The sequence below is a fragment of the Penicillium crustosum genome (assembly GCF_028827405.1).
Source record: "Penicillium crustosum strain IBT 35664 chromosome Unknown utg000002l_segment0_segment0, whole genome shotgun sequence".
NCBI classification, from domain to species: domain Eukaryota; kingdom Fungi; phylum Ascomycota; class Eurotiomycetes; order Eurotiales; family Aspergillaceae; genus Penicillium; species Penicillium crustosum.
This window is the reverse complement of record NW_026623123.1, coordinates 8635638-8662728: the sequence shown is the minus strand read 5'-3', so window position 1 is coordinate 8662728 and position 27091 is coordinate 8635638. Positions and strand designations below refer to the sequence as shown.

General features: G+C 46.0%; 10 protein-coding genes across 10 annotated transcripts; 6 read left to right on the top strand and 4 right to left on the bottom strand.

Annotated features, from left to right (window-relative positions):
* Positions 1-170: 170 nt before the first annotated feature.
* On the bottom strand, positions 171-2203 carry N7487_006806 (Dyp-type peroxidase; the record flags this gene model as incomplete). The annotated part of the gene is made up of 7 exons (XM_056874553.1): positions 171-502; positions 555-1132; positions 1178-1288; positions 1351-1449; positions 1507-1814; positions 1866-2088; positions 2169-2203. The coding sequence occupies 7 exons, from the start codon at positions 2201-2203 to the stop codon at positions 171-173; spliced, it is 1686 nt and encodes a 561-aa protein (XP_056732273.1).
* Positions 2204-4252: 2049 nt separating this feature from the next.
* N7487_006805 (uncharacterized protein) lies at positions 4253-4512 on the top strand (the record flags this gene model as incomplete). The annotated part of the gene is made up of 2 exons (XM_056874552.1): positions 4253-4420; positions 4483-4512. The coding sequence occupies 2 exons, from the start codon at positions 4253-4255 to the stop codon at positions 4510-4512; spliced, it is 198 nt and encodes a 65-aa protein (XP_056732272.1).
* Positions 4513-5084: 572 nt separating this feature from the next.
* N7487_006804 (FAD-dependent oxidoreductase) lies at positions 5085-6467 on the bottom strand (the record flags this gene model as incomplete). Its single annotated transcript, XM_056874551.1, has 1 exon — positions 5085-6467. One exon carries the CDS (start codon positions 6465-6467, stop codon positions 5085-5087), a length of 1383 nt encoding a protein of 460 aa, XP_056732271.1.
* A 1796-nt stretch (positions 6468-8263) lies between these two features.
* N7487_006803 (uncharacterized protein) lies at positions 8264-9194 on the bottom strand (the record flags this gene model as incomplete). Its single annotated transcript, XM_056874550.1, has 3 exons — positions 8264-8761; positions 8810-8840; positions 8896-9194. 3 exons carry the CDS (start codon positions 9192-9194, stop codon positions 8264-8266), a joined length of 828 nt encoding a protein of 275 aa, XP_056732270.1.
* Positions 9195-9998: 804 nt separating this feature from the next.
* N7487_006802 (uncharacterized protein) lies at positions 9999-12956 on the top strand (the record flags this gene model as incomplete). Its single annotated transcript, XM_056874549.1, has 2 exons — positions 9999-12815; positions 12873-12956. 2 exons carry the CDS (start codon positions 9999-10001, stop codon positions 12954-12956), a joined length of 2901 nt encoding a protein of 966 aa, XP_056732269.1.
* A 1354-nt stretch (positions 12957-14310) lies between these two features.
* On the top strand, positions 14311-15752 carry N7487_006801 (uncharacterized protein; the record flags this gene model as incomplete). Its single annotated transcript, XM_056874548.1, has 5 exons — positions 14311-14487; positions 14544-14670; positions 14724-14847; positions 14917-15362; positions 15412-15752. 5 exons carry the CDS (start codon positions 14311-14313, stop codon positions 15750-15752), a joined length of 1215 nt encoding a protein of 404 aa, XP_056732268.1.
* Positions 15753-16349: 597 nt separating this feature from the next.
* On the bottom strand, positions 16350-17829 carry N7487_006800 (cytochrome P450; the record flags this gene model as incomplete). The annotated part of the gene is made up of 5 exons (XM_056874547.1): positions 16350-16780; positions 16834-17415; positions 17478-17546; positions 17631-17733; positions 17782-17829. The coding sequence occupies 5 exons, from the start codon at positions 17827-17829 to the stop codon at positions 16350-16352; spliced, it is 1233 nt and encodes a 410-aa protein (XP_056732267.1).
* A 1391-nt stretch (positions 17830-19220) lies between these two features.
* Positions 19221-20595, top strand: N7487_006799 (uncharacterized protein; the record flags this gene model as incomplete). Its single annotated transcript, XM_056874546.1, has 4 exons — positions 19221-19382; positions 19447-19588; positions 19646-19772; positions 19827-20595. The coding sequence occupies 4 exons, from the start codon at positions 19221-19223 to the stop codon at positions 20593-20595; spliced, it is 1200 nt and encodes a 399-aa protein (XP_056732266.1).
* A 2299-nt stretch (positions 20596-22894) lies between these two features.
* On the top strand, positions 22895-24166 carry N7487_006798 (uncharacterized protein; the record flags this gene model as incomplete). Its single annotated transcript, XM_056874545.1, has 3 exons — positions 22895-23200; positions 23266-23746; positions 23784-24166. 3 exons carry the CDS (start codon positions 22895-22897, stop codon positions 24164-24166), a joined length of 1170 nt encoding a protein of 389 aa, XP_056732265.1.
* Positions 24167-25985: 1819 nt separating this feature from the next.
* N7487_006797 (uncharacterized protein) lies at positions 25986-27091 on the top strand (the record flags this gene model as incomplete). The annotated part of the gene is made up of 2 exons (XM_056874544.1): positions 25986-26937; positions 26982-27091. 2 exons carry the CDS (start codon positions 25986-25988, stop codon positions 27089-27091), a joined length of 1062 nt encoding a protein of 353 aa, XP_056732264.1.

Sequence of the window (27091 nt, the reverse complement as noted above, 5' to 3'; positions counted from 1 at the left end):
ACAATGTTGTCAGCCATGCCCTCTGACGATATCCTGATATTGGACAATCACTTCCTACAGCTACTTCATCTTCAGACATGCTGGAGGTTTCGCAATCTGAATTACGTGAAAGGACAAATATCAAGTAGTATTGAGATAGGTATTCCACCGAAAATGAGATTTCAGTTTACCTAGGCGTTGGGCAAATAATTTTTCAACGCAGAAAGTGAGGGGGTAAAGAAGTATTCACCACCATGCGGAATAACCAGCCTGTCCAGCGCAACAGTTTTATCTTGGACCTGGGAAGCAGGCTTATCAAGGTCCGAGTCAGGGAAGGGAATCTGAGGAGCATCTTCGTACTTGGCATTGACCCGAACACCTGTACTCTCCCCAGCGATTTGAACACCTGCATTCTTGCCATTCCGGCTTGGATGTACTTGACCAATAAGAGGGTCAATTCCCTGGCTAGCACCTCCAGAGTGCTTCGCCATGTCCGTTGGACCATCAGAAGTATTTGCCCACCCTGCAGAGCGTCAGAAAATACAACACATTCAACTTTCATGAGGGGTACATACGTTTTTGCTGCGTGACGAACCCATTCTCAATGCTGCTCTGGTAACTAACAAACAGCAAGCCACGTTCTTTCTCCGTGAATCCACCTGCCCGTTCCTTTCCGTCACACCATGGTCCATAAGGAATTCCTCGGCGCATCATTACGTGCTTGGTGTAATCCGGATAGTCATCCCGAGGACCAGTCTTGCGCATGTGGGAGGCATAAGGACATTTCGTTTGGTCTGCGGGGTTATAGTTGAAGTTGTCGGTGTTATTCATCGTCTTGAGCGCGCTCGCTTCGTACTGTCCTTTGTTTACGGACCAGTTGGGGTCCGTCTGGGGATGAAGCTCCATTGGGGCACCTAATGCGTCGCAATTGATCAGTATCATGAGTACTGAGTTAGGAGCAGAATATGATTCCTGCACGGAAATGCTAACCATCGGGCCACCGTCCCACCAATCGCGAGGAAAATAGGCCCATTTGATCCATAGCCTTGTCAGACCACTTGACCTGTTCTCCCTTTTCGATGGAGTTTTTGGTGTCTGCCGCGGCAATGGGGCAATTCTCAGCACACCAGCTAGGTACAGAAAGTTAGTATGTCTGAACCAAATCCACAGATAATAATCTCACAATAGGGCTACTTACTGGTAGAATTCGGGAACTAGCTGCTCATAGATTCGGAAGACCATGAAGCTACCGTCCTTGGCCCATGCGGGAGTCTTGCTTTCATCGCCCTCATGTCCGACAAAGATAACTCTGAAGTATCACGGAATCAGATTTGACAGACCATACAACAAGATGAGACAATGATAACTTACCCGGGATCTACCGGTGCCATTCCTCTGTTGTCCTTTGTGTTCGAAATATCGTCCAAGCCCTTAACAATCGGCTGGCTAATACCATCCACCCATCCGAAGCTGTGCCCACAGGTTAGCAGTTATACCTTTATTCGAATGGAGTTTGGTAAAACTGACTGCTCAAGATGCCTGTCGAAGACTATGCCTTCTCTGGTATAGACTTGTTTAATACTTTGCTTGTCATTGCCGACATTGAAGACCCAATCAAATGTCTTACGGATCATTTTTTCAATACTCGGGAGACTGTCACCAGCCACAGTGAGAACACCGTCAATGCCACCACTGCTGGGCTTGAATTCATTGACCCACTCCTCCTGAGGATCGAGGCCTTTGTGATTCTCAGCTGACTCGCCTTCCGCCGGGAAGGTCATGTCTTTGAACTGGCCACCGTTGAAGATGTCATCGTCGAACTTTTCCGCCCCAAGCTGTTAAAAGTAAGCAAGTGTACCCCTTATACCTACTTTTCCACTACTTACCTTAGCCAGGCCATTAGCCGAGAAAGCAATGTTCATTGATACCAAATGGATGATACCATTAAGAGTACCTTCGGCTTTCTTTTTGAAGATATCGGTACGGTTCTTCAGGGCTATATCGGCTGTAGTGATAAAATCGGCCATCGTTGGTAGTGCCTTCTTGAACTCTTCCGGATTCGTAATTCGAAAGAAGACAAATTTCTCAGCCTTCTTGGGCAGGCGAGGCCTGGTTATTGCGTCAGTTCAAGATACAATACATATCCCATCAACGGGAACGTAATGATAATAGTAGCCTTTTTGACTTACCAGGTATCACCCTGGATGTTCTTCTGGTCTAGCATCTTGTCCGATTGATGATTCGGTACGTTGTCAAGCTATCGCTTCCCTTGTTTGAAGAACTGATTGTTCAATCGTATAGCAGTTGGAAACAAGAAGAATGTTATATGACAGAGTCGAGACATGACAGGCATGGTCCTTATATAGCGGTGTAACCTTAGATAGCGGTGTAAGGAAGTCTCGCAGAAAAAGAAATTCAGATGACGCGGGGCCAGATGCCTAGCCATGCTATGCTGTCGTAGATTGCTCTATTCGTGCGGGGTTTAGCTTGCAGCGAATCACAACAAAAACGATTACGATTCTAGATGACCATGATCAGATAGATCATCACGCAGGTTAGGAGTTTAAGTGGATACCAACTCATCATGTGAATCATATACAGTGGCGTTCCATGCGTCGAGCTGAGGTACCTTAACCCCACTTCTAGTATTTTCGGGCAGGAATCTCAGGAATGTTTAATTTGATTTCAGCTAGTGTGCCAACGCGCATCTATCAGGCATAGTGTTAGATAGATCCTTGGGTATCTCAATCCCTAACCCCTCCGAAGCTCCCTGGGCAGTTGTAGTATACATAAGGATATTAAGCGCACATTTGTTTATGATTTATGGGACATTAGTTCCGTTATTCCTTCAATAATACTATCAATATACGGGTGATAGGATGAATTACTTAGATTGCCCGCGAGTCCCGCTGCTTAGCCGCAAAGTCCGCCAAGATATCATCAAAGATCGCTCTATACGATCAGCGCTGAATTACTTATTTTAACTTGAGTGATAAGTTGCCCGACGGCGCTAAGGTGGCTATGGTTGGTTACACAGAGGCTTTTGCCCATGCATGGATGTGACGAGTAATTGCCGCTACTATACTTACATCTGTTTTGAGACACCATACGCAACCGTCCTATTAATCATGATCTATGCGCTGTCACGAATGAGGTTTTTCATAGAACCTACCTATTAAACGGATCTTATTTACTGTTGCCCTACGGAGGTCGAGTGCAAATATTTCAACTCGCCGCTTTTGATGTTCGTAGTAATCTAGTCCTAATATAGCGAGGCCGTTTCTATCTCATGTTTATGCTCCATCTCAATTCAAATATACTATTTGCTCTCTTCACCCCCCTTCTCCCTCTCCCGAGCACCCCCAGCACCGCCCCCCCAGCACCCAGCAACTCCCCTAGCACCTCTCCCTAATATAATGATCATCTCAATATAAAACTGTATTCGCTCAATCTAAGCGTAGATTTGCTATTAGGGTAATTTATCCTATACTTTCTCCTAGGCCTTGGTCGCTTCACCTCGACTTGAAGGCCCTATTTTTCGTGGTATATCTCTTTAGCCAGAACCACGCTGGCTCGATCGTAAATTATTATACGCCACCATTACAGAGTAGTGGTTTTATTCGAAAAAGCAAATACAAAATGGAGCCAAAATTTTTGGAATCGACCTCCGTACACGAATACAGTATGGATGAACTGGATGAACTGGATGAACTGGCCAATCGGCAAGGGGCCAGGGGAAAAAAAAGAATCTTATCTGTAATCTCAACTTTAATAACTAGACCAAAATATGAGTTACATAAACGCTGCAGACCCCCGAGTAGTATAATGCGGACCGAGCTATTTAAAAGGACTATCGGCTCAATAGTGGTTGATGTCATCCATTTCGTTTCTCACAATGTTGGAGTAACCGGTAACATACAATGGACCGTAGTAACGCTGGTTATACCAATTGAGATGACTTTTTAAATAATTATTATTGGAGTGAAGACGTAAGGGGTATATTATGTTGTAGATGGGGAATGCTCAATGACGAAAGTGTAAAGGTCGACCCAGCTGAAGAACTGAGGACGCCGATCACGTACCTAATTACAGGTCCCTAGCGGTATGTAGATTGGATCTATACAGTAAGTAGTTTGAACAAACTATAGGAATTTGAAAGTCTTGGCAAGAGGCTCGAATTACATAAATATCTTTCAACACTCCTGTTGACGATATTTGAAGATTAATCACGCAACATATCTTTACAAGCTTTCTACAACACAGAACAACCAAGATGCAGTTTTACTCTATCTTCCTCGCTGCAGTTGCCTTGATGGTTTCTACTGCCTCTGCCGCCGATGAACATTGGCAGAAGGCCGATGTCGACTGCCTGAACCTCTGCCACGAGCAGCCGAATGGATTCACGTGTCCTCCTGAGACCGAAAAAAGCCAGCTTCCTAACGTATGTTCCACCAATGATCACTTGTTTCATCGTTATAAGCGACTAACGTGTATGCGCTTTAGGGCTGCTGGACCTGCTGCGACTCTGAGTAAACGGGGCAAGGACAAAGAGAAAATGGTGTACATCTACGATGGCTTGAATGATAGGGGGTCACTTTCGATTTGCGATGGAAATGCTCTGTTCTTCCACCTGGGAGCCGGTTGTTCAATAATTTAACTTGGAACAATTGAAGAATAAAAGTGGTGGCCCCAGTTTCGGGACACACTGTACAAAAAATCTATTACAACTGCTACTGCTACTATTACCAGCTGTATAATAAACAGATGTATTGGGTAAGGTGAATCAACCTCCAACTGAAGTTATGGAGGATTGGAGTACTGTCACAAGTAGTGTTTCGGGTTTCTCGGGTGTATGAAAGGGAGGAAGGCTATTGGCTTCTTGGGGTTTAGTGCATTTTTGTTCCTCAAACGATCAATATCAACCACCGACCATAACATGGATTACAAATTGGGGATATGTTATGGCGAACTATAGATGTAGCTAACTTCATACAAAGCCACTTGCCGTCCATGAGTCTGGTAATGAGGTTAAATAATACATGCTTTCTTATTTGTATTTTGCTTAACTGCCATATGGCCCCAATTTCATCACATGAAGCAAGCCCTCATTCCAGTCCCAGATGTTCGCGGCAGAACTTCTTACTTTCCTCAGACACGTCAAATCCATTGATCCACATTCTACCACCAGGCTCAAATGTGCTCTTACAAGCGGGATCAGGCGCGGGTCTTTCCCGGATCATCTTCTCTCTAACCTTCTCCTGTCCAAGCTCAGCCAACTGTGCCCTTTGCTTGTCGCGAATAGCATTCCATTTCTCATCCCGCGCAATCTGACAGTCTCCATCTGGAAGTGTCATGTCAACGGCATTGCCACGGCTGATATTGCGTAGATGATCCACGCGAGCCTGTCTAAACTGGCTCCAAGCACTCATCACCTTCGGGAGATCCTCTCTCGACCTCAGATGTCCCACAAACTCCGCCAGACTCGCTGCATCCTCTATCGCCATTCCGGCCCCTTGTGCAGCGTGAGGAAGAAGAGCATGCGCCGCGTCCCCAACTAGGGCTACTCTTCCAGATGTACTGACATAGCTGGGAATAGGAGGCACCTCTCCCAAGGTCCAGGAAACACACTCCCCCTCTTGAACGAGAGAAGCCAGCTCTCGTACTTCCTCACACCACTCGGATACAAGCCCACGCATCGTCTCAATGTTGGCAGGGTGGTTCCAAGCCCCGACGGGTACTCCTTCGCTCGGCCGCGGAACACCAATAACAAGATTATACAACTCCGCCGAGGCAACTGTATACGCCAATACAAATACACCGGGCCCCACCCATGATTTCGCCTCCGGGGAAGCCATAAATGGTGCAGTGATTGGATTAGAGAGCATTCTCGACCGCGGTATCACAGCACGGTAGTGGTGTTCCCGGTAAGCTATAGGGGACACATCTTTTGACGCCGGCAAGCATCTCCTGGCTCGAGACCAGATCCCATCTGCGGCGACCGTGATATCTGCCTCGAAGAGCTCCCCATCTCCCGTGTGGACAGTTCCAGTCTCATGGTCCACAGATTTAACGGACCTACCGAATAAAACGGACACGTTGGGCAGCTGTTTCACCCGCTCATAGAGCGCTTGCTGCAGATCTGGTCGGTAGACCTGCCATTGGGGCCAGCCATATATCCATGTGCTGGAAGGATTGTTCAAGTTGAAGGACAATTCTGAGTTATCCTTCCAGCGGCGAATTGACAAGTGGGCGGATTGGAAGGCAACTTTTTCCAGGGCCGGTGTTAGTCCCCATTTGTTTAGGACGCGAGTGCTGTTTGCGAAGAGCTGCAGTCCTGCGCCGAACTCGCTTAGGGAGGCGTTTGATTCTAGTACTGTAATCTGGTGGTCGGGGTTTATGTCTGAGAGGGCTATTGCTGATGAGAGACCAGCCATTCCACAGCCGATCACTGTGATTTTTAACGGGATTCCTGGCTGATTGGAAGACATATTGATTTGCAAAAGCACAGTTGACTGATATCAGGTGCCAGGTGCTGCCGTTCGGGGTTGCGGGGATGTTGGCGGAGGGACGAATTCTATGGCCAAGGGTACTTAAGTCCCCCTACGAGCATCCGCAATCGGCCCTAACTAAATACGGCCGACGTCTTCTAAGGAGAGAATGTTGCAAGCTTCTGACCTGTATAACAAACCACCAGCGGCGGGCAGAAATCACGTGGGCATGATCTACATCGGTCTTTGGCGGCCGTGGTCTTCGTCTCTGTTCCTCCCACTGAATTATTTCATTTATTGTCATAGTTCTGCGAATTCTGCATTTCATTTTATGATTCTGGTGGTTTTACCTAGTTTTGGCAGAACATAGTATCGTGATCGTATTCTGCCCAACGTCGATAATATCAGCTCTGTAACTCGCCAACATTGGCTTAGCAAGCTCAGCTAAATTTCTTGCTTCAATTTTACATATGCAGCCTAGGCTAGCTCTGTAATTTGTAACGTGACATCAAGTACTCCGTATAAACACCGTATTGAGATATTACTTTTTGTGATGTATGACCCACTGTGGATCAATCGCAGTCTGCATTGAAATTCACTAATGTCGTACTAAAGGGTGAGGGCATAAGACTTTGTCAAACTAGGTCTACCTCTATGTTGAATTTCGGAGGGAAATATATGGTTAAGGCGAGTTCATTGAGTCTGTGACGGTGGTCGTTTGATTGTTCACTTGAGATGGGAAGCAATGCAGGATCCGTTACTCTGTGCCCAACTGTTCACAGATGCATTAGCTTGCATGCTGATAGACATTTATTGAAAGCTTTGGAAATGCGTTGGCTTAGTTTGCAATTCAACTGAGCCACAGGTATCGATAGGTCTTATGCGGCGCTGCCCCACTGTGGAAACACCCGTGGACTAAAACACACCTACCTGCAGGTTCAACTCTCGGCTAAAAAAAGAAAAAAAAAAAAAAGAGAGAGAGATGAGCTGTCCTAGGTGGCTGGCTGAGATAGTTAATCAAACCTGCAGGATCAACTCTCGCTTAAAAAAAAAAAAAAAAAAAGGCTGTCGTAGGTGGCTGGCACAAATCTGGCCAATTCATATTGCGAAGGGTATATCCCGGCCAGGGGTCAGAAATTAATTATTAGTAATATTGCTGCCTGAATATGCCTGAAGATGCCTCATCATATGGTGATATTTCACGCAAATGATCGATTATTAACGGATCTAAGACTAGTTAAGAGTTTAAGATTTATACACTTTGACATAGGTATAATGAAGAATTGCGATACTCATATTTAACACGGCTGAACCTTTGGTATATTCCTGACCCGGCGTGTACTACATACAGCATTGTAAAGATATAGTTCCTACAGAGTACATATATATATTGTAGGAAATCTCCTAAACGGCCTTTATAGAATTGAGCTAAGACCATTGATGTGATCCTCAAGAGACAAAGTTGTTACACGAGAAAGCAAGACGGAACAAGACGATATTCCCTTCCAATCTAGTATAGTCAACTTCAAAGAGGTTTTTATTTCACAGTTTAGACAGTCAAGAATTGCATTCCATGGATGTACCGCTACTGGTATGAAATGATTGACAGGATACCTTCCAAAGCTTCCAAGGTTGTTTCTACTAGACAAGGCTTCTCAATATACCAAAAACGACGGACAAGGGAAAGACAATTTATTTTAATTGGACATACTTCGTCGTTGTTAAGTCCTGAATAACCAGGCCGATCAATTTCCTCCATTCATGTAGATCACTTTCTCCGTAAACAATATCTACATTTAATGATTCGGTCTCAAAAAATAAGAGACAAAGTATCGATCCTCCACACCACCTAACGGCTGGCTCACTCGATGGACTGGGGAGTGCAGGCGACCACCAGTCTGATCTTGCAGATAGTTTGCCAGGTTTACCAAGACGCGATTCGGCTTAGGATCTATCCATAACCACTCTTTCGTGTCCCTGGGTTGGAGCTGACTAGCCCATTTTTCGCACCAGAGCAAGGTGATCGAGCCAGAGTCGGTATGGGTAGTATCGGGTACATCGGCAATGGATGCCTTGGTTGGACCCGAGACAAACTTTAATCCCGAGTCGCTTTTTGAGTCGGGGCGGTGGGCAGTTTCCAGACTTGAGGGCTCACCAAGACCAAGGCTATCGGAAATGCTGCGGAGAAGTGTGCGTACAATGATGTCGCAGATATTGGCAAGGTCTAGTATCTCCTCAGCGTGTTCTGCGAAGGGGCTTGGCAATGGAATTCGGTTCTGTTCGTCTCGTGTAATCTGAGAGTGGTCAGGTAACACGAATCAAAAGTTCATGGGCATGCTTACTTCGAACGATTCAATGCCGGCACGTTTGTAGCTGTTAAGGTGTTAATGTCTGGACATCTAGCTGAAATCACTACGGGCTGACGAACCCGTGGACCATATCCTCTCGAAATTCCTCCATCTTCTCTTCTAATGGCTTGGCGAAGTACTCATGCGAGGTCTGGTACGAGGTTTGGAGGTATCTTGAGATTTTCTCCGAGAGGTCATCGTTGAAGGTGACGTAGAAGAATCCCTGAGACTCCGCGGCCTTCAAAACCTTCGCCATCTCGACTTCATCTTTCGCCATGACATTTTCCAATCTGATTTCTTCCAGCTCAGCGATGTCCAAAGACTGGTCTCCGACGAGCATGGTCGTCTTCGAGAGAGCGGAAGTGGTAGTTTGAGACATGGTGGCCCAGTAGCAAGATAGAACTCAAGTGGGGTGTTTGGTTTCCAATTGAGCGATGGGCAGTTCATATGAGAGATAGGTAGTAAGTCTATTTGCCTAACTGACGTATCAATTTGCGGTGCCAAACCACTGTATTACGTACATCGGAGCCTTAGGTATTAATAGGCAGTCGAGGAGGACGATCAACCCAACAAAAACTAAATACATGAGCTTTCCAGATAATGGCTCTGGTCTCCAAAAAAAACCGCCAACTGTGCTTTAGTTAGCTGCTTTTCGTGAAGTTTCAGTCCGAGGGCTGGGGGTGACCGCAATGTGATGGGTTGTTCATATGCAAGCCACAAGTGCGTCTATTGGATTGCAATGCAGCCACCATGCGATTATCAAACGCGCAGCGGTGAGATGATCTATGGCATCTGCCAAGGTTTGTGTCATGGAGATGTTTACTCCGTACGGAGTAGATCCATGCCCAGGTGGGTCCCTGTGCAGATACACCATAGTTCAGCTCAGGGCGGGGATTTTTGATAATTACTTAATTTTCTACCAATGAGGATTCTTGACGTCTCTTTTTCAGTTTTAGTTTACTGAAAAAATCCCCGGGGAAAAAGCCTTTTTGTATTGTAAAGCGATTGCAGCTACCTGCCAAGTCATGTGTGTAGCTTGTATTGTAGTTAAGCAAATTCTCGTGTATTTAATTATTTGAAGTTTCCTCTCTCCTTCATGTCATAATCTATCTGGATTGTCGCGTGCGTTGTAATTCCGAGAAAAGAATATTGTCAATTGTCAATTGTGCTCCAATTATACACTATGTTGCCCTCTAGCGAAATACACGGACCTCCTCTTCCTGACGGCGAAAAAACTCTCCACGAGGTGTTTTACCAAAATGTCATGAAATACCCCGATATCACTGCTCTTGTCAGTACCAAACAGGCTTCTACTCTCTACGGAATCCAAAACCTGCCCGATGCCAGTGCCGAGAATGAAGTGGACTATCTACGATGGACTTACCGGGACCTCGATCGCGCTATACAGCGATTTGTCATTAACTTGAGAAGTCGAGGCCTCAAAAGAGGTGATCCGCTGGTTATCTTCATGCCAAATACCGCCGAATATGTCATTGCCACTTGGGCTGCGTACCAGATCGGCTGCGCCTACGTTCCAATCAATCCCAGGGGTCTATCCAACGACAGGGAAATGCGACACATGTTACACACCGCAAGGAAGGGATGTCAGTCTGATTTTATGGCCATCATCGCCGGAAGCTCCGATATGTGCACGCGTATTGAAGAGTTGACATCCGAGTTCAATTGCACCAGGATATTGGTTGAAGGAGATGTGGATGGGTGGACACCGTTTAAGGACTTGATGCAAAATTCAGCTCCGGCGTCGCAGGAAAGTCTTTGTCGAGATCATCACTCAGAACTCTCCGATCAAACAATCTTTTTCACCAGTGGAACGACATCTCTCCCCAAAGGTTGCATTATGCCATCGGCGTATGGGTTTGCAGCCGCCTCATGGTGGCGCCAAAGCAGTGTGCCTATGATGCCTGGAGACCGGGTCTTATTTACATTGCCAAATAACCATGGATTTGGTTGGCTTTGTATTATTTGTCCATTCCTCAACGCAACCACTGTTGTGCTGCCAGGGCCTAGGTTCGTTCCAGAGGATGTGATAAAGGCCATCCAGGTGGAGCGAGTGAACCATGCTGGATTGGTGCCGACTATGCTGCATGCCATGAGCAACACGTCACTTGGAGGTGAAAAGTTAACCTCCCTTCGCCGAATTGTCATGGGAGGCTCTCCCCCAACCGCAGAGGTCGTCGGGATCTGCCTCAACACCTTAGGTGCGTCCGGGGTAGAAAACCTTTACGGTATGACAGAAGGCATTCTTGTGGCTTCTGGCGTTCTGAGCCAAGCCAGCGATCTTATCAAAGACGGAGATGTTTCCATCGGTACGCCACTACCTGGAATGTCTGTCCGCATATATCCCAAGGATAGTAAGATCCTATCTCGGGTTGGAGAGTCTGGCGAGATGCACTTCTCAGGTCCAAGTCTGATCGATGGCTATGTCGGGGGAGCTGATAGTAACTTTTATCAGGAGGCAGATGGTTCTCCGTGGTTCCGCACTGGTGATAAAGCCTTCATTGGTAGCGACAATCGTCTCTACCTGATTGGGAGGTACAAAGACACCATTATCCGGGGAGGGGAGAACATTGAACCATCGGCCATCGAAGCGGTTCTGGGTCAGATTCCTGGAATCAGTGTGTTTTACCCCCAGATTGTACGCGCACCGGACAGTGTTGCCGGCGAAGTGCCTGTTGTCGTTGTTAACCAGGAAGTTGATGATTACACGGCAAATAAAATCAAGGATGCCATCTTGGCGCAGATGGGAGATCTTTATGTTCCGGCAGATGTGATATCCATCCAAACACTGGGGCATGAAGAGTACCCGAGAACAATGGCAGGGAAGGTCCAGAAGACGAAACTGGAAGAACTGGTCAAGGTTTACTGGGAGCGTCAGCAAACACAGAACGATCAACGTATCGATGGGCCCATTTCAGGCCCCCAGGTGATGGAATCATTATGCATGGCAATCGAAAAAGAGAAGAGGATCTCCATTGATCTCTCTCTTCCCATAATCGAGCTGGGAGTTGACTCAATTTCATCCATCGCAATTCTCAAGCGCGTCCAGATCGAAACCGGTGTATCGTTACCGTCATCTCTGTTCTTCACCCAGGCAACAGTCGGTGCAATCTGCCAACAGATCAGTTCTATTTCAGACACAGCTGACTTTGTTAATTTCACACCCCTCATGGAGGACGGACCTCGCAATCTGTGCTTTTCGGTCCTCCTCCAGGGGACCCCGAGAGCAGGCGTTCCCTCCCTTTTCATCACCCCTCCAGGATCGGGAAACGCTTTCGTGTACAGCACACTGCCCAAGTTCTCCAACGACTATGCAGTCTACAGCTTTGGCTCTCCATTCCTCATGACCAAATCAGAGTCCTCTTGGACGATAGAAGAAACCGCCACCATTTATGCAAACACCATCCTCAGTATTGATCCCTTCGGCCCATATATGCTATGTGGCTGGTCAATGGGAACAGCCACGGCATATGAGACCGCATACCAGCTTCACGAACGAGGTAAGAAAGTTCTGGGAATAATCATGTTGGACTTGGCGCTGCCTCGGCGACCCCCCTCGATCCCGGAGGCGACCGTCGACCTGTTTGAAATGATGGGCGTGTTCCCCCCGATTCGTCGCGAAGGAAAGCCCGACGTGGAGATTCCCGCTTTTCGAAAGAAGCATCGAGTCGCAGCTTATTACGCGAAAATGAAATATGTGCCTCGTCCCTTCAATACAGGAAATGCAAACCGACCACGGATTTTTGTCATCTGGGCCGGGCATGGTGACCATGACAGAATGGCAGACATGGTGGTCCAAGCAATAGATCTTGTGAAGAAAGAAGGACCAGAGACAAAGCTGAAGCTGAGTGAGGAATGGCTTCAAGCACCGCGTGAATCATTTGATGCAGGTGGATGGGACGAAATGGTTGGACCTGAGTATGTGGAGTGGGACGTTGTTGAAGACGCAGACCATGATACGCTCATAGAGTCAGAAGAACTGGTGAGTCTCGCGTTGTTTGCTCGTTAATTGTATCCGTGACTGACCAAGCATTCATAGGTTGTTTTAACGAAGGGCTTGATGGAAAAGACAGTGGATAAATGGGTGCGAGAAATGGAGGTTATTGCCAACGGTTCAGGTTGAAACTGTCAATGTATTCCACAAGCCATACTGGCAAGAATCAATTTCGCGGGGTCAACATATTCTCAGATTCCCTCTAGAGAACCTCGAGAGTTCCTTCCGTTCAGCTCAATGTAAATTTCTAGTAGTTCCCGATATTCATACCCATGTTTGAGCCATTGAATTCCTCATCGTAGTGAATTTCCAGTACGTGGGATCGAAGATGAATATGTTACAACCCATGGAATATATATGTCGATTTGCCTCGGACTTATTGCCCTCATCATTATATCCTTAATGCGTCATTGATACATATGACTACATAATTTCAAATGAGCAGATCTACTGCAATGCCATGGCCCGTATATGCAACTGTGAACGGGCAGAATAATAATCTCCGAGGCCTGAGGCGTCAAGGCGGAGAGCTGGATAGAAAAATGGCAAGGACATGGGCTAGCTGAGGGTTGGTTTGATAGACAAGGCACTGGCCCACACTTGTTTTAGTGACTGTGCTGGTTATCTGACTTATCTCGACATGTTTCTTTCTTTCTTTCTTTCTTTCTTTCTTTCTTTTTTTTTTTTTTAATTTTTGCGACTCATTGGCGCTGGGACAGAGTTTTCACGGTGAAAATGGATGAAGGGCCCGCATAGACATTATGCAACGAGGTATGCCCGATCGGCGGTTGGTGACAGGTAACAACCAATCCTTTCATGTACATGGAGCAGTTGTGATGGAAACAAAGAACATGAACAGCGCATGTACTCGTGCCAAGACCAGCCCCTGACCGCTTCGCGCTACAGGACCGTGCACGGTGTTGCACGGATCTTGCAAGTCGTGTGGAGTTTGTGATATATGGCGTGCAGCATCGCGACCTGCGTCGATATGCGGGGTTCCCACTTTAGGGAATTTACAATTTTTTACTCCGCATAGTCTCGTCATACATCCGGACCTCCCGAGTCTCAGCTCGGTGGTACTGATGTCCACCTCAGCTAGCCACAGTTTTGCAGTGTGTACCCCTGTAAATGCCGATCCTCGGGGGTGAGACGTAACGAGGCATGCAACGGAGTTTCTCGAGGATTCATTCCCTTATAGTCTTAGAGCACATGTTGCCCATTATTTAGATCTGCACTATTGTATGCAGGCGACTCATGAGAAACGGAATTGAAAATCAAAGTACGGAATTACCAGGTATTGGGATAGAGATACTGCATGATACCTGCTGCACCTTGTAAGTTTTTGTTTAGGGCAGAAACATCAGAGTTGATGCATCCAGGATAGTGAATCGAAGGACTTTGCAAACTGCTTAATTTACCCTCCACTTGCTTAAGTGCAGAGTCAATCGCGCAGTCTTCTTTGGTCGCCATACTTGTATCCAATATGACGAAACAAGAATCTCCCAATATTGGTAGTCTGACTACACAGGCCGTGGCAAGTATTGATGCATACCAAGCAGACAAAACTGAGCAGGCGCGGCAGGATGCCCTTGCAAATGCCATTAGACTAGTGAGGGCTCTGGAAACTCCAGCAGATGCAATTTACAAGCTATTTGCTTCGGTATGAACCAATCTTCAGCACTTCATCTACCCACCGCTAATGTTTGGAACCAAAAGCCTGCTGTTCTCATGGCAGTTAAGACCGCCAATGACATGGGTGTCTTTGCCCTTTTGTCTGAGAAGCGCTCTGCCGTGTCCTGGGAAGAGTTGGCTGCGCTGAAAAACGCGGATATCCAACTTGTTGGTAGGTATTCATATTGACATGAATTCCCCTGCACACATTGACCGTTTTGGTAGAACGTATAATGCGTGTTCTTGTTTGCAATGGCTTCGCCAGTGAACTGGGTCCTGGCCAATATGCGGCTACCGACCTATCAAGCAAGATGACAGAGAGAAAAACAATTGGAACCATGGATTCACTGTTAGTATCTTCTTATTTGGACAACCGCTGCCACTTCCGACCAGTTCTGATCAAACATGACCAATTTAGTTTCATCGACTTTTTACCCATCATTCAGAAAACACCGGAATTCTTCCAAAAGTCTGACTACAAGAACCCTGGGGACCCCTTGAATGGACCATTTCAACATGCCTATAACACAACTGGCTCTTGCTGGGATTGGCTAGCTAAGAACCCAGATGCACTAGATCGTTTTAATACTTTCATGGAGGGCGGCCGCGATGATACCTCTCACTGGACTGACTGGTTTCCCGCTCAAAAGCAGTTACTGGATGGAGTGTCCAGCGATTCTCCGCTGCTTGTTGATATTGGCGGAGGTCGTGGGCATGACCTTCTGGGATTCAAGCAAAAATTCCCCGCTGCGGCCGGGAAGCTTGTACTTGAGGATTTGCCTTCAGTTATTGAGGACATCCAAAAACTCGACAGTGGCATTCAGAGAGTCAAACATAACTTTTTCGAGCCTCAGCCGATCAAAGGTTTTTGATGGTTCCTTTTTGTTTGCCAATTATCTAACACATAGTATAGGTGCTCGCGCATACTACTTCAAGCACATCATGCACGATTGGTCCGATGATAACTGCAGGGTGATTTTGAAGCACACCACGGCTGCCATGGAGAGGGGATTTTCAAAGCTTTTGATTGAAGATTACATTGTTCCCGACACAAATGCCGGTCCAAAGGAGGCGTTGACTGATATGATTGTCATGGTATGGTGTCCGGGGATTGAAAGGACTCGTCAGAGGTGGATAGAGCTTTTGCAGTCAGTCGGACTGACAATCACAAACTTCTGGCTACCTGCTGGGTATCACAAAGGTATCATTGAAGCCGAACTACAAGGCGAGGCCAAGGATTCTGCAGAGGTTTGAGGGGTTTAGCATCTGGCATGCTGCAGGTGCACTCTCGTATAGCTTCATTTACATAGCTTAGCAAGTAGCCTGCTCAATATACATCCCATCTGAGCTTCAACTTTTTTTTCCCGCCCGCTATTGTTCTCTAGGCCGACGGAGTTCAATGGAGTTACTCAACCAATCATTGATAATTATCTCATGGAAGTTAGATGAAATACCTTTTAGATGTTGTGTGTTAATCGTGGTTGTATATAGTTGCTGAAGCAAGGTGATGTGATTATATTCAAGGATCGTTGAAGCTATTGGATGAGGTGAGATCTGCCATAGGAGGAATCAGTGAGGAAATGAGGAAACCTTTGAGTTCTGGACAAGGATACCCAGTGGTTAGCCGCAATTAAATTACAATTTGAATCGATGAAACCCAAGAAGTAAAGCCAATCCCATGAAGCAAAGAGCCTAATACCATACCAATCCATGTGAAAACGGGATATGCAGGGAAACATTTCCAAAAAAAAAAAAAAAAAAACTAGCTTTTGCCAGATTGATTTAACCCAATACGATGAAATCCATCGGGATGGTGCTAGATAATTGAAAGGGTACATGGCCCTTTCTACCTCAGAGTTTGATCTCCTCTTCCCGCCGTCTGACACGGGCCTTCAATCCCGGATGAGCCACATGGGTGTACCCACGTTGAAACCATGCACCTTCGTCAGGAATGATGACTGAAACGTCATACTTCATGAGCACATTACAGAGAAGTATCTTTTGCATATAAGATGCGAAAAACCTTCCGGGGCATGCTTGAGACCCGTGGCCAAAACCGAAATGGTCTGGAGACGTTGACGTAAAGTTGTATGATGCCTGGTTCGTAGAAGGATCTGCCTTCTGGCGCAGATTAAAATATCGGTAACCATCAAATTTATCACCATCAGGCCAGACTGATGCATCAATGACGTGGCAAGCGGAGACCATCAACGGGGTTCCCTTGGGAATAATGAGTCCGTCGGGTAACACGACCTCCTCCAACGCGATTCGTTGCATCAGAACTGATATTAAGGGTCAGAGAAGGCCTTCTGGAGTCTATGTGGGTGAGACTTACGAACAGACTCGGGATGCATACGCTGAGCCTCTTTCAGGACGCTGTCCATGAGCACTAAACCTTGTAAGGTATTCTTGTTGAAACCCTCTTTCCCAACCACGTTCACAATCTCAGAGCGGAGATCATTTACAAGCTGATCGTTTGTAAAAACCGAGTGAAGGACATGAGTGAAAAGTTCGCCGCCTCCATCATATGAGACTAGGCAGAGGGCAATTAACATGGACGCAAGCTCATCTGATCGACCTTCCATCTTTTCATGTAAGAAACTTAGCGGGCTTTTGGAGTCAATTTCCAATGGCTGTGCATCTAATCTTTCCTTCAAAGGCTCCAAGAGAGTATTGATACGCTTGAAAAGGGACTGAAGCTTCCTACAATTGGGAAGGAAAGGTGCGACCCAGCGCTTCGCCCATCTTGGGAAAGCTCGAAGTTCATATCCCGCCAACGCTGACAATTCGACGTACTCCGAACTGGCATTTATCCACTCGGGATTGCGATAGAAGTCCTTGTCATTGATAAACGTCCTAGACATGATGTGTCCAAACATCTTCCAGACGGAGTCTTTCAACATAACCTCGTGGAATTCTGATCAATTTCTTAGCTTCAATCTCAGACATAAGTCAATGTGTGGGGTGATGTAGTGGTACCAGGCTTCTCAGTCCAGACCTGATCAAGAGCATAGTCAGATTCTTCATTGAGCGGCTCGGTAAAAGTCCCTGTTCTAAAGTCAGCTTGGTTCTTCTACCTCGACAAGGTCTAGACATGACAAGTAAAGGCAGATGAGATGGGGAAATTCTAACCCAAATGGCGATTAAGTGAATGCTTTGTAACGGCGTGTAAGATCTTTTTATCGCTTGTCATTGATTCCATCGGCTCAAAGCCATGCACGCCATTGACAAGTTTCTGTTCCCATGTCAGCTTTTGATTTCTTCAAAATCATATTTTCCTTACATCTGCGAGCGCTGTGATGAAATCCAGCCGCTTTTCATTGCGGAGCATATCAACATATTTGCCAGAGAGGATTAGGCGATATCTAGAATCCGTATAGAGATAGAACGCATCTCCATACTGCTTGAGAGTAAGCAAAGATCAGAAAAGTAATATACCAGAATTGGAACATCACAGACCTTCTGCAAGCAGGACCTGACAACGCCAAGGCAATCATCCCGGATTCGCTGTCTGGCTTTGCCATTGCCTATCTCATACCACCTCCGACCAATAACTGGGAGCCCGGAAGGATTATTAAGCTGTGTGGACTTCCACCAGTAGCATAAAAGAAAGATAATCCCGCCATAAAAGATATAGGGTGAGCTAATTTCGATATCTCGAAGTTTCAGAATTGCGTCCTCTAGATGCAAGGACATTTCAAAGAAATCCCTAACAATGTGGTATTCTTTGAATATTTATCTTGGGAGGGATCAGTGAAGTAAGATATTTGAGTGAAAGAAAAGGCCCTGGGTAACCAGTCCGGCTCGAAAAGTGGTAAGGAGAATATGTTTTTGCCCTTGGAATAAGTGTAATAGTCTATAAATATCGATTGACATCATCTTTCACCGTATCAATGTACGTCCTACTCTAAATTTGCATATGTTACGGCTATTATGTCAATATGTGCTCAGAATTTACAAAAAAACGGCCAGGGTATGTTTCCACCGTAATTGTTGTGACATATAATTTCTTTGTATAGAATTTTAAATCACGCTAAACATCCTACGCATTCATTTTAAAGTCAATGGCAATTTTGTTCTCGTTTCCACAGGTGATACATACTTGCAGGTTTACGCATTCAGGATTGCAGTACTCTGTAGCCTATGTATTGACCCACGAAAGCTAGGTCTGAAATGTATTTTGTACCATTACTCCGTACTGGAGTAAGAGCTAGTATTCAATACTATGCAATGATATGCAATGCTATGCAATACAGCAGTGCGGGCGGTAAGATGACCCCAACTAACTAACCACTTGGCGCCCCACGTAATGCAATGCAGCTTAAATAGATCTATCTCCAGCTCAGCTTGCCATTCCACATGCGATGTGGAAATCGCACCTAAAAGAGGCCACGATTTGAAAATCTCGTTAGATCTATCGCAATTTCCCAGGTATCCAAACGCCTTACATAACCAATTCCACTCTTTCCTGCTCTTAGTCCCATTATTTTGGTTCTGAAATAACCAGTGCCTATTGTGTTTAATTGTGTATTTTCGCTGTACCCTGAAGGATTTTGGATGTTTCAAACCGTTCTTTTACAGATAACCCCTCACTGTATTTGACCTAATCTATTCTCTGACCCTCGTCTCCGATTTCCTTTTTGTTTGCCTAGATTAAGATCACACCAGGGTGCCCCTTCAGACTCCCAAAGATTTCCGACACTTGAAATTGAAACCTTGATCATGGACATTCCTGAACTTATTGAGTCCATTCAGTTGGCCACTTCTTCTGGCAACTTCGAAAACTTGGACCCCCAGCAGCAAGCTCAACTGTATGAGGCTTGTGATCGATTGAGGAGTAAATGTGAATCTCCTCTAGATAAGACACTCAGGCTTCTTTATACTGTAAGTTTTAGCCCCTATCCAACATATTGATTGCTCAGATATGGTCAGGCTAATAATTTTCAAGTGCCACCAAGCGATCGCAGTCCGTCTCGCTGTAGATCTGAAGCTCTTCGATGCAATCGTCAAGCGCGCTTCTGAAGAGGAAGACGGGAAAGTGCGCGTGGGCCAACTTTCCGAGGATGTGCAAGCAGATCCCAAACTAGTTGGTAAATATATATTCCCGTCCTCCACGTGAACTGTTGGCTAACCTTGATCCAAAATAGGAAGGATCATGAGGTCGCTTGTGCCATTAGATATTCTCAAGCAACATACATCCGATACTTTCTCATCCACGCGATTCACTACGGCCTACATTTCGACGTCATGGATGTCCGCAGCAGTGATATTCTTGTAAATACTCTACTCTCCATGTACCAAGGATGAACATCTAACTAACACATCTAGCACTCACTTGTTTCTTTTCGTCTCCAAGCTCCCCGAATATTTCAAGGAGAAAGGATGGAAAACACCAGATGATATTGACGACTCGCCGTGGAATTTTGCATCCGGGACCAAGTCTGGATACTTTAATTACATGGCATCGAAACCGTATTACCAAGACGCCTTCGACACAGTCATGGCCTCGCCCTACCGTCGCGACGAGAAAAGTTGGCTGGAATTTTTCCCCGTCGAGGAGAAGCTACAAGTTCAGAGCCCCTCCGACGTGCTTCTCGTGGATGTTGGAGGTGGTCGGGGGAAAGATCTCCAGACCTTCCGTGAGAGGTTCCCCAATTTGCCTGGTAGGCTTGTTCTCCAAGACTTAGGCCATGTTTGTAAGACAGCAGATATTGGCAGTGGAATCGAGACCCAGGTGCATAATTTCTTTGATGAACAGCCCATCAAAGGCGCAAAGGCGTACTACCTTCGCACTGTTCTCCACGACTGGCCAGACAAGCAGGCTGTGATGATCCTATCCAGGCTTCGTGAGGCAATGTCTCCCGATTCTTCGCTATTGATTCACGAGAAGGCTATGCCGGAGACTAATATTCCATGGATGGCTGCGATTGGTGATATGACGATGATGACTGCTTTCTCGTCGTTGGAACGGAGCAAGAATGAATGGGAGACGCTATTGAAGAAGGCTGGATTGAAGGTCACCCAGTTTTGGAAGCCCGAGGGCTCTTCCGGACAGCAACAAGTTATCATAGAGTGTGCGCTCCAGATATCTGAATGATGCTTCGCTGATAGGGTATATAATTATTGAATTTGGATGTGTGAGCATACGCAAGTTCGCTTTTTGTTTTTATATTGCCACAAAGGCTGACATTACATGGTGATAAGAATCAAACGACTGTAGACACTCGACTCTACAAATGGCTTAACCTCCAGGAGCTGAGTTGTCGGTCATTCTAAGTTCCACTCTCTGACTTATTCATCCACTCGTTGATTTTTATCAATATCTACTGCCGTACGATATACGTAGCCAGTGGGGAGGTAAAGATAGAATGGAGAGTCGCTGCCATGTGAAGATTTCCTAGCTCGTGTCCATTGCTAATCAGCGTGCGAATCGACTCGACCACCAGGGCCACTGAAATGATCGTCAGGGCAAAGGCAAAGCAGATTTTTGCTGGCATTGAAGACTCTCCCTGCGCCCGCTGGCCACTGGGTCGAACTTCTAAGCTCCTTGGACTGCCTGTGAAGGTGCTCGAGACCGGTGTCGCTCACTGCCCTGTAGAAGCTCTCTGCAATGATAGCGAAGAGTGATAGTTAACGTATCGTCGCAGCTACATATATCGATAGCGCTTTGACACTGATAGTGCCGTATACCGCGTGATCAAAATTTGCTCAGTGAGTCCTCCGATGGATGTGGTTTCTCCATGGCAGTGCTCCGGGCAGGCTGACAAGTGATCCCTGCAGCCACCTAAGCTCGATCCGGTTAGTCACAGGGAGTGTGGCCAAGTGACTCTCAGATGAATCAGCCAGGAAAGGCCTTGCGGTTTTCCCGTTGGATGCAGGGCGAATCCGAGTCGAAAATTCGCATTTAGGGTGTCAGCTTAGCATTGCTGGGAAATTTGATGAACTTGCCAAGTCTATAGGGGTTTTTGTTATCACTGTATCGGTGCACGATCCACTCTCAAGATTACTCAAACCTCTTGTGATACGAAGCTTTCCAGGTCAGGAATTGTTGTGTCGGCCTAAGGCCAGATAGTTGGTGCCTTAAGGCATCAACCCCTCGATACCTCACATTGCTTCACTCACTTTAGGATAAGAATGTTCCCTCGATTCCTTTTTTTTCACTCCAGCTAATAATAGAAAGAGACTCCCAGATACTACTCCGTGCTCCGTACTCGGGTAGACCATTGATCAAGTAATGATTTGGCTCGGGATACGATGGGCTAATGATACATCTGTTGGTCCATTGTGTGGTTAAACATTTCAGCATAGCCTTCGAGTCAAGCCATGGGATAAGTGTAGGGACTTCAGCTCCACGACAGCACCAATGGGGGGTATTTTGGAGAACGCAAATTATATCCGACAGGTCATATCTCATCTGGAAGGAATACTTTGTCAAGTCCTCAAGTCCATAGCAAAGGTGACATATTTAGTAATATTCACTGCTAACAATACTACCCTTCCATGCCAGGTCGACAGAGAACCACGCTGATGGTTGAACGCCGCCAGTAATATGTATGATAGTCCTTCAAATGAGCACATCTACGGACTAATCAAATACGAAATACTTCGTATTACTAGGAGGCTACCCCCAAATAGGCTAGTATATGCAGATTCATTAGCGTATTTATCTGCCAAGCTATGGCAGTGGAGTACAAATAGTACATACTGCGGTGTAACAACGCATATGGATCACTGCTGTAGTTGCCACGTCGAATAGCTAACTCTTTCACATTTGGCGTAAATCGAATCCTCCATTTACAAGACGTGTTTTATATTAAGAGCTGTTAGAAAATAATCTCGACACTACATAGTAGCCTTGTTGATATTGCTAACTAGCATGTGAATGAGAATCACGTTGAATATATCATCTATTTAAGTTGTGTATTGAACTCTAAATAATGAGATCGAGTCATGTAATGCAGGGCAAGTAAGGACCTACATGGGCGGTCAAAAGTTTCTTCACACTACGTATATCGATCACAAAATCCAGGCTTTTGGCTTTTTTGTCAGGATTTTTTTAATTTTAATATATTCAAAATGTAACAGATTGACTACAAAATTTGGTTACGAAATTTTTCCTTCTCCACTTTTTAGTTATTGAATTTTGGGGGACCTATTTTTATTAACGGACATGTCAACAAACCTTTGGTAAGGAAATATCATGAAGTCATACAACGCATAGTTTCATGCACTATGCGCATTTCTGTCCTACCGGTAGTACATCATATTTACTAACCCTATCCTATAACCCTAGAGTATACATGTCCTGATTTCGGGTTCACACGTCTCCATTTCCATTAACAATATAACCCAGAACGCTTCGTCAAAATTGACCATTGCAGATTTCAAGAATCAAAATGGCAGTGAACTTCACCTCCATCCCTTTGGTCGACTACCAGGACTCACTTTCCCCTGATACAAAGCCACGCTTCCTCTCCGCGCTTAGGAGTGCACTCGTCGATGTAGGTTTCTTTTACCTTCAGAACCCTCCGATTGAGGCCGAAGTACGGGAGACACTTGTGAAGACAACGGGTGCATTTTTCGACCTCCCAACAAAAAAGAAGCAGGAGCTGGACGTGGCCCACAGTAAACACTTCCGGGGATACGGCTGCGCGGGTGCTGAAAAAACAGCTACAATAAGCGACCAGCGGGAAACTTTAACAGTATGTTTAATGACACTATTTGAAAATTTTTGGAGCAACTTAATCATACTAACATGATGGAAAAGGTTGGTATCGACGCACCTGTCCATGGCTCGGACTCGCCCATCTACTACGGTCTCGAGGGACCTAATCAGGTATGGCAAGAGACTTACATCTATCCAAAATGGCCATTGCTGACTATAACCACAAAGTGGCTTCCTGAAGAAGCTACCCCAGGCCTCCGTAAAGCAGTCGAAGTATACATTGATCAGACCCAAAAGCTGGCAGAGACGTTTGTGTTTTTTATTGCTGAAGCATTGGAAATACACCCTGATGCTTTTACAAAGGTGCTCCAGAGGGAATACCCCTACAGCCTCCTGAGAATCGGTGCCTATCCTCAAATGGACCCTTCAAAGCCTACTGCGGCAGATATCCAGGGTGTTGGGCCTCACAAGGATTCAAGCTTCTTGACCTACCTGCTTCAAGGAACCGGTCATTCAAGTCTAGAGGCGCAGAACAAAGCGGGAACATGGATCTCGGTCCCCCCCTATCCCGAACACACTTGTGGTGAATATCGGCCGGTCACTAGAAACCCTCACTCAAGGAGTTTGCGTTGCCACTACTCACCGAGTCAACTTGAGACCAGCTCAATACCTTGGAGCGAATAATATGCCTCTCGGAAAGCGCTTGAGTTTCGCATTCTTCCAAATGGTGGCTCTCGATGTGACTCCTGAGGATATGAGAGTGGTGTTACCTGCTCATATTTTGGCTTTACGCGAGAAGGATGTGAAGTCCGACGCTGAAACATTCTTCGCTGATCTTTTCAAAGGCCCTGCTGGTGAGGCGCTTTTAACAAATTGCATCACGAGCTATCCTGAAATGGGGAAGCGATGGTACCCTGAAATGTTAGCTAAAATGCTTGAGCAGCAGCATAAAGGTAAATTGCTAGATGATGCCAGACTTGCTGGAAAGTCTCAGACGGTTTAAGTGTGAGTGTTTGACACATTTCGGGAATGGGTATCTGTGAATATATACAGTTTCCAGGTGCATAGCCCGTTAAAGGGGTAATACATAATAATATTGGAGGGACCTACTGGAACCATACGGAGTAGATTATATGAAAATCGTATGCTAGAGTAGGGGGACTAATCATCTGCCGAATGCCGCTTGAACCTGCCCTATAATACATCTAATACTTCCTGCATGATCAAAATTTCCGGTTTGATCCTGAAACATTGTTTGGATGTCATCTTACGACCGTCATTGGAGAGGCCCTCATGATCGATGTTCTCACGAGCCATCCCAAAGTGGGAAAGAGATGGTACTCTGAGGCTCTGGCTGAAGCCTTGTGACAGAACAAGAAGGGAAGAATTTGGATGATTTCAAGATGTATCCCACTACAAATGTCTCCTAGGCTGTACCTATACACCTAGATAGCCTGTTGATTTATTAATTCCTACCCCCCTTTTCAAAGTTGATATGAGAAGTTAGCGAGTGGACCGTCCGCGAATTTCAGAGTACCGTCAATGATTTGCTTATTTTTCGGGCTTATCTAACTTTTCGGGTTAACTGATCTTATATCGCAGCAAAAGCAATGTGCGCTATATCTTTGATCATAGAAACTCCCACGTGAGTGTCTGCAACCGTATACCCCACTTGTCATATTCTCGCCTACACGTTGTGATCCCCATTCATATCGTATAATATTAGTTACGAGATTTGCGTCGCGGCTTGAGGTGCTTGTGCCTGGGACAGAAGACAAATTCCACCTATCCAATCTTAGCGGAGCGGAAGTTGGATGGAAAAATATATGAAACAGGGCGCGGGGCAAAACAAAAAAAGAATATGACCACAGAAGGCCAGAACAAACGGTTTTTGGCCTAGCCAGCAAAAATGCGAAATAGTCGGTGCTTATCAAGGGTGGCTTGGCTGAACGATCGTGTGGTGATCCATGGATGCTCATGACGAGGTAAGATATACCTTGTGAAACTTGAGGGCTTGCCAGGGCCTGCACATATTCGAATATCTCATCTATCAGGGACTTACAACTACAAGTCTCGGGGTTTATTTCTTTGAAAAGTAGTAAGAATTTGAATCAGCGGTGAGATTAGGTTCGACTTTCCAAGGTTGGTTATAACTATAGTGGTGGTAAGTAGCCAGCCACCATAGTAAGGTTGGGGTGAGGGACAAAAGTAAATGCAAGCACCCCGTGTAAGAGCGGTGTAGGCCCCTCCACTTCTAAATGCATACCTAAATAGAGGCTAACGGTTGATACGGTTGATTACATTAGTAGAAGAAGCCAGGGTAGTCTATCACTCGGCCACAGTAAAAGAATCGATTAGGTGTACAAATATCGTATGTAGAGGGAGGTACCCAAAAGTAAGTACCTACCTATAGGTATATCTCAGGATCTATGACTCCCAGAAAACGAGGTTAGCGTTCCCGTTAAGCGGCCCGCCCCCAACCTTGGAAACGAGTGGATACCATCTGGGACAACATCTGGGTCATCTGGGATATCCATGGATAAGTACCTACGTAGGCAATGTGCCCTGCGGAATACCCAGTCTGTACATACTGCATTGCGGAAATAAAATAAAAATTCCACAAAAATGCTTAAATAGAACATCACACTGGAGCTTCACATGCCATTCAAATTTTATGACCAGTGATCAGGTCTCCGGATCTAAGAGTAAGACCTAAGAGTACTGCATGATCGCGCCTCCCTCAATTCGAAATACTACATTTTAAACTCCTCTTCCCTCGCTGTTTTTACTTTCAATACTTATTCTACCCAGCTCTTCACAACATGAACGACCAAAGTCGATCAGATGCCGAAAACTATCCACTGCTCATCGAACGACGTTTCTCCGAGCCTCATGCCCAAGGAACCGAGAAGAGCCAAACATCAAACGGTTACTGGGCCCGCCTTTGGCAACCATCACCCTCCTGGGTAATCTGCGTTCTCGCAATCTACGAGCTTATCTTCGGAGTTTTGGCGGTCCCCGAGTTCAATGCAACCTTTGCTTTGATCTGTCACCAGCGCCAATCACCCAGCCAGACCCACCCAAAACTAGAACAATGTTTCGCCAATATACACACGCAGTCCGATCTTTCCCGGTTTCTCATCTATCGCCAAATAATAGCGGGTCTCCTTGGTGCCTTTTCGACCCCAATCCTGGGTTCACTATCGGATCGCGTCGGTCGCAAGCCAATCCTCGCGTGTACCGTTGTCGGCCCTCTTCTATACGAGATCCTTATGGTAATAGTCCTCCGCAACCCGGAATCGATAAACGTGCACTGGCTTCTCGTGGGATACGCAATGGAAGGTCTTAGCGGGACGATGATTGCCGGGACTTCGACCGCACAGACCTACATTACCGATCTCACGCGTCCCAGCTCCCGGGCGCGGTGGTTCAGTTACTTGCAGGCTTCGTATGCCTTTGCTGGGGCGGTTGGGCCTCTCATTGCCAGCTTGCTTCTAAAAATGCCGAATCCCTTCGAAACGATCTTTTGGCTTGCCATATGTTCTCATTTCTCCCTCTTGCTTATCATTCTATTCGCCTTGCCGGAATCGCGCAATCCAGTCTCTACTGGTCGCCCGGACCTAGATGGAGTAACCCTGGAGCAACCTACTGGCGAAAGTTATCTCCGTGTATTTCTGACGTCGCTCAAGTCTATCCGGGAATTCAAAGGGTTTCGAAATAAGAATATGATCATTCTGGCTGGGATAGACATGATTATTTTTGGGAACATGATAGGTCTGCTTCCACTGCAATTAGCATACCCGGCGTTCTTGTTCAAGTGGCAACCGACCACGCAAAGCTTTTTCATATCCCTTTCCTACTCATGGAGCGTTTTGGTGCTGGTAGTTCTATTCCCGCTGATAATGACGCGGTTCCGCCGATGGAATAG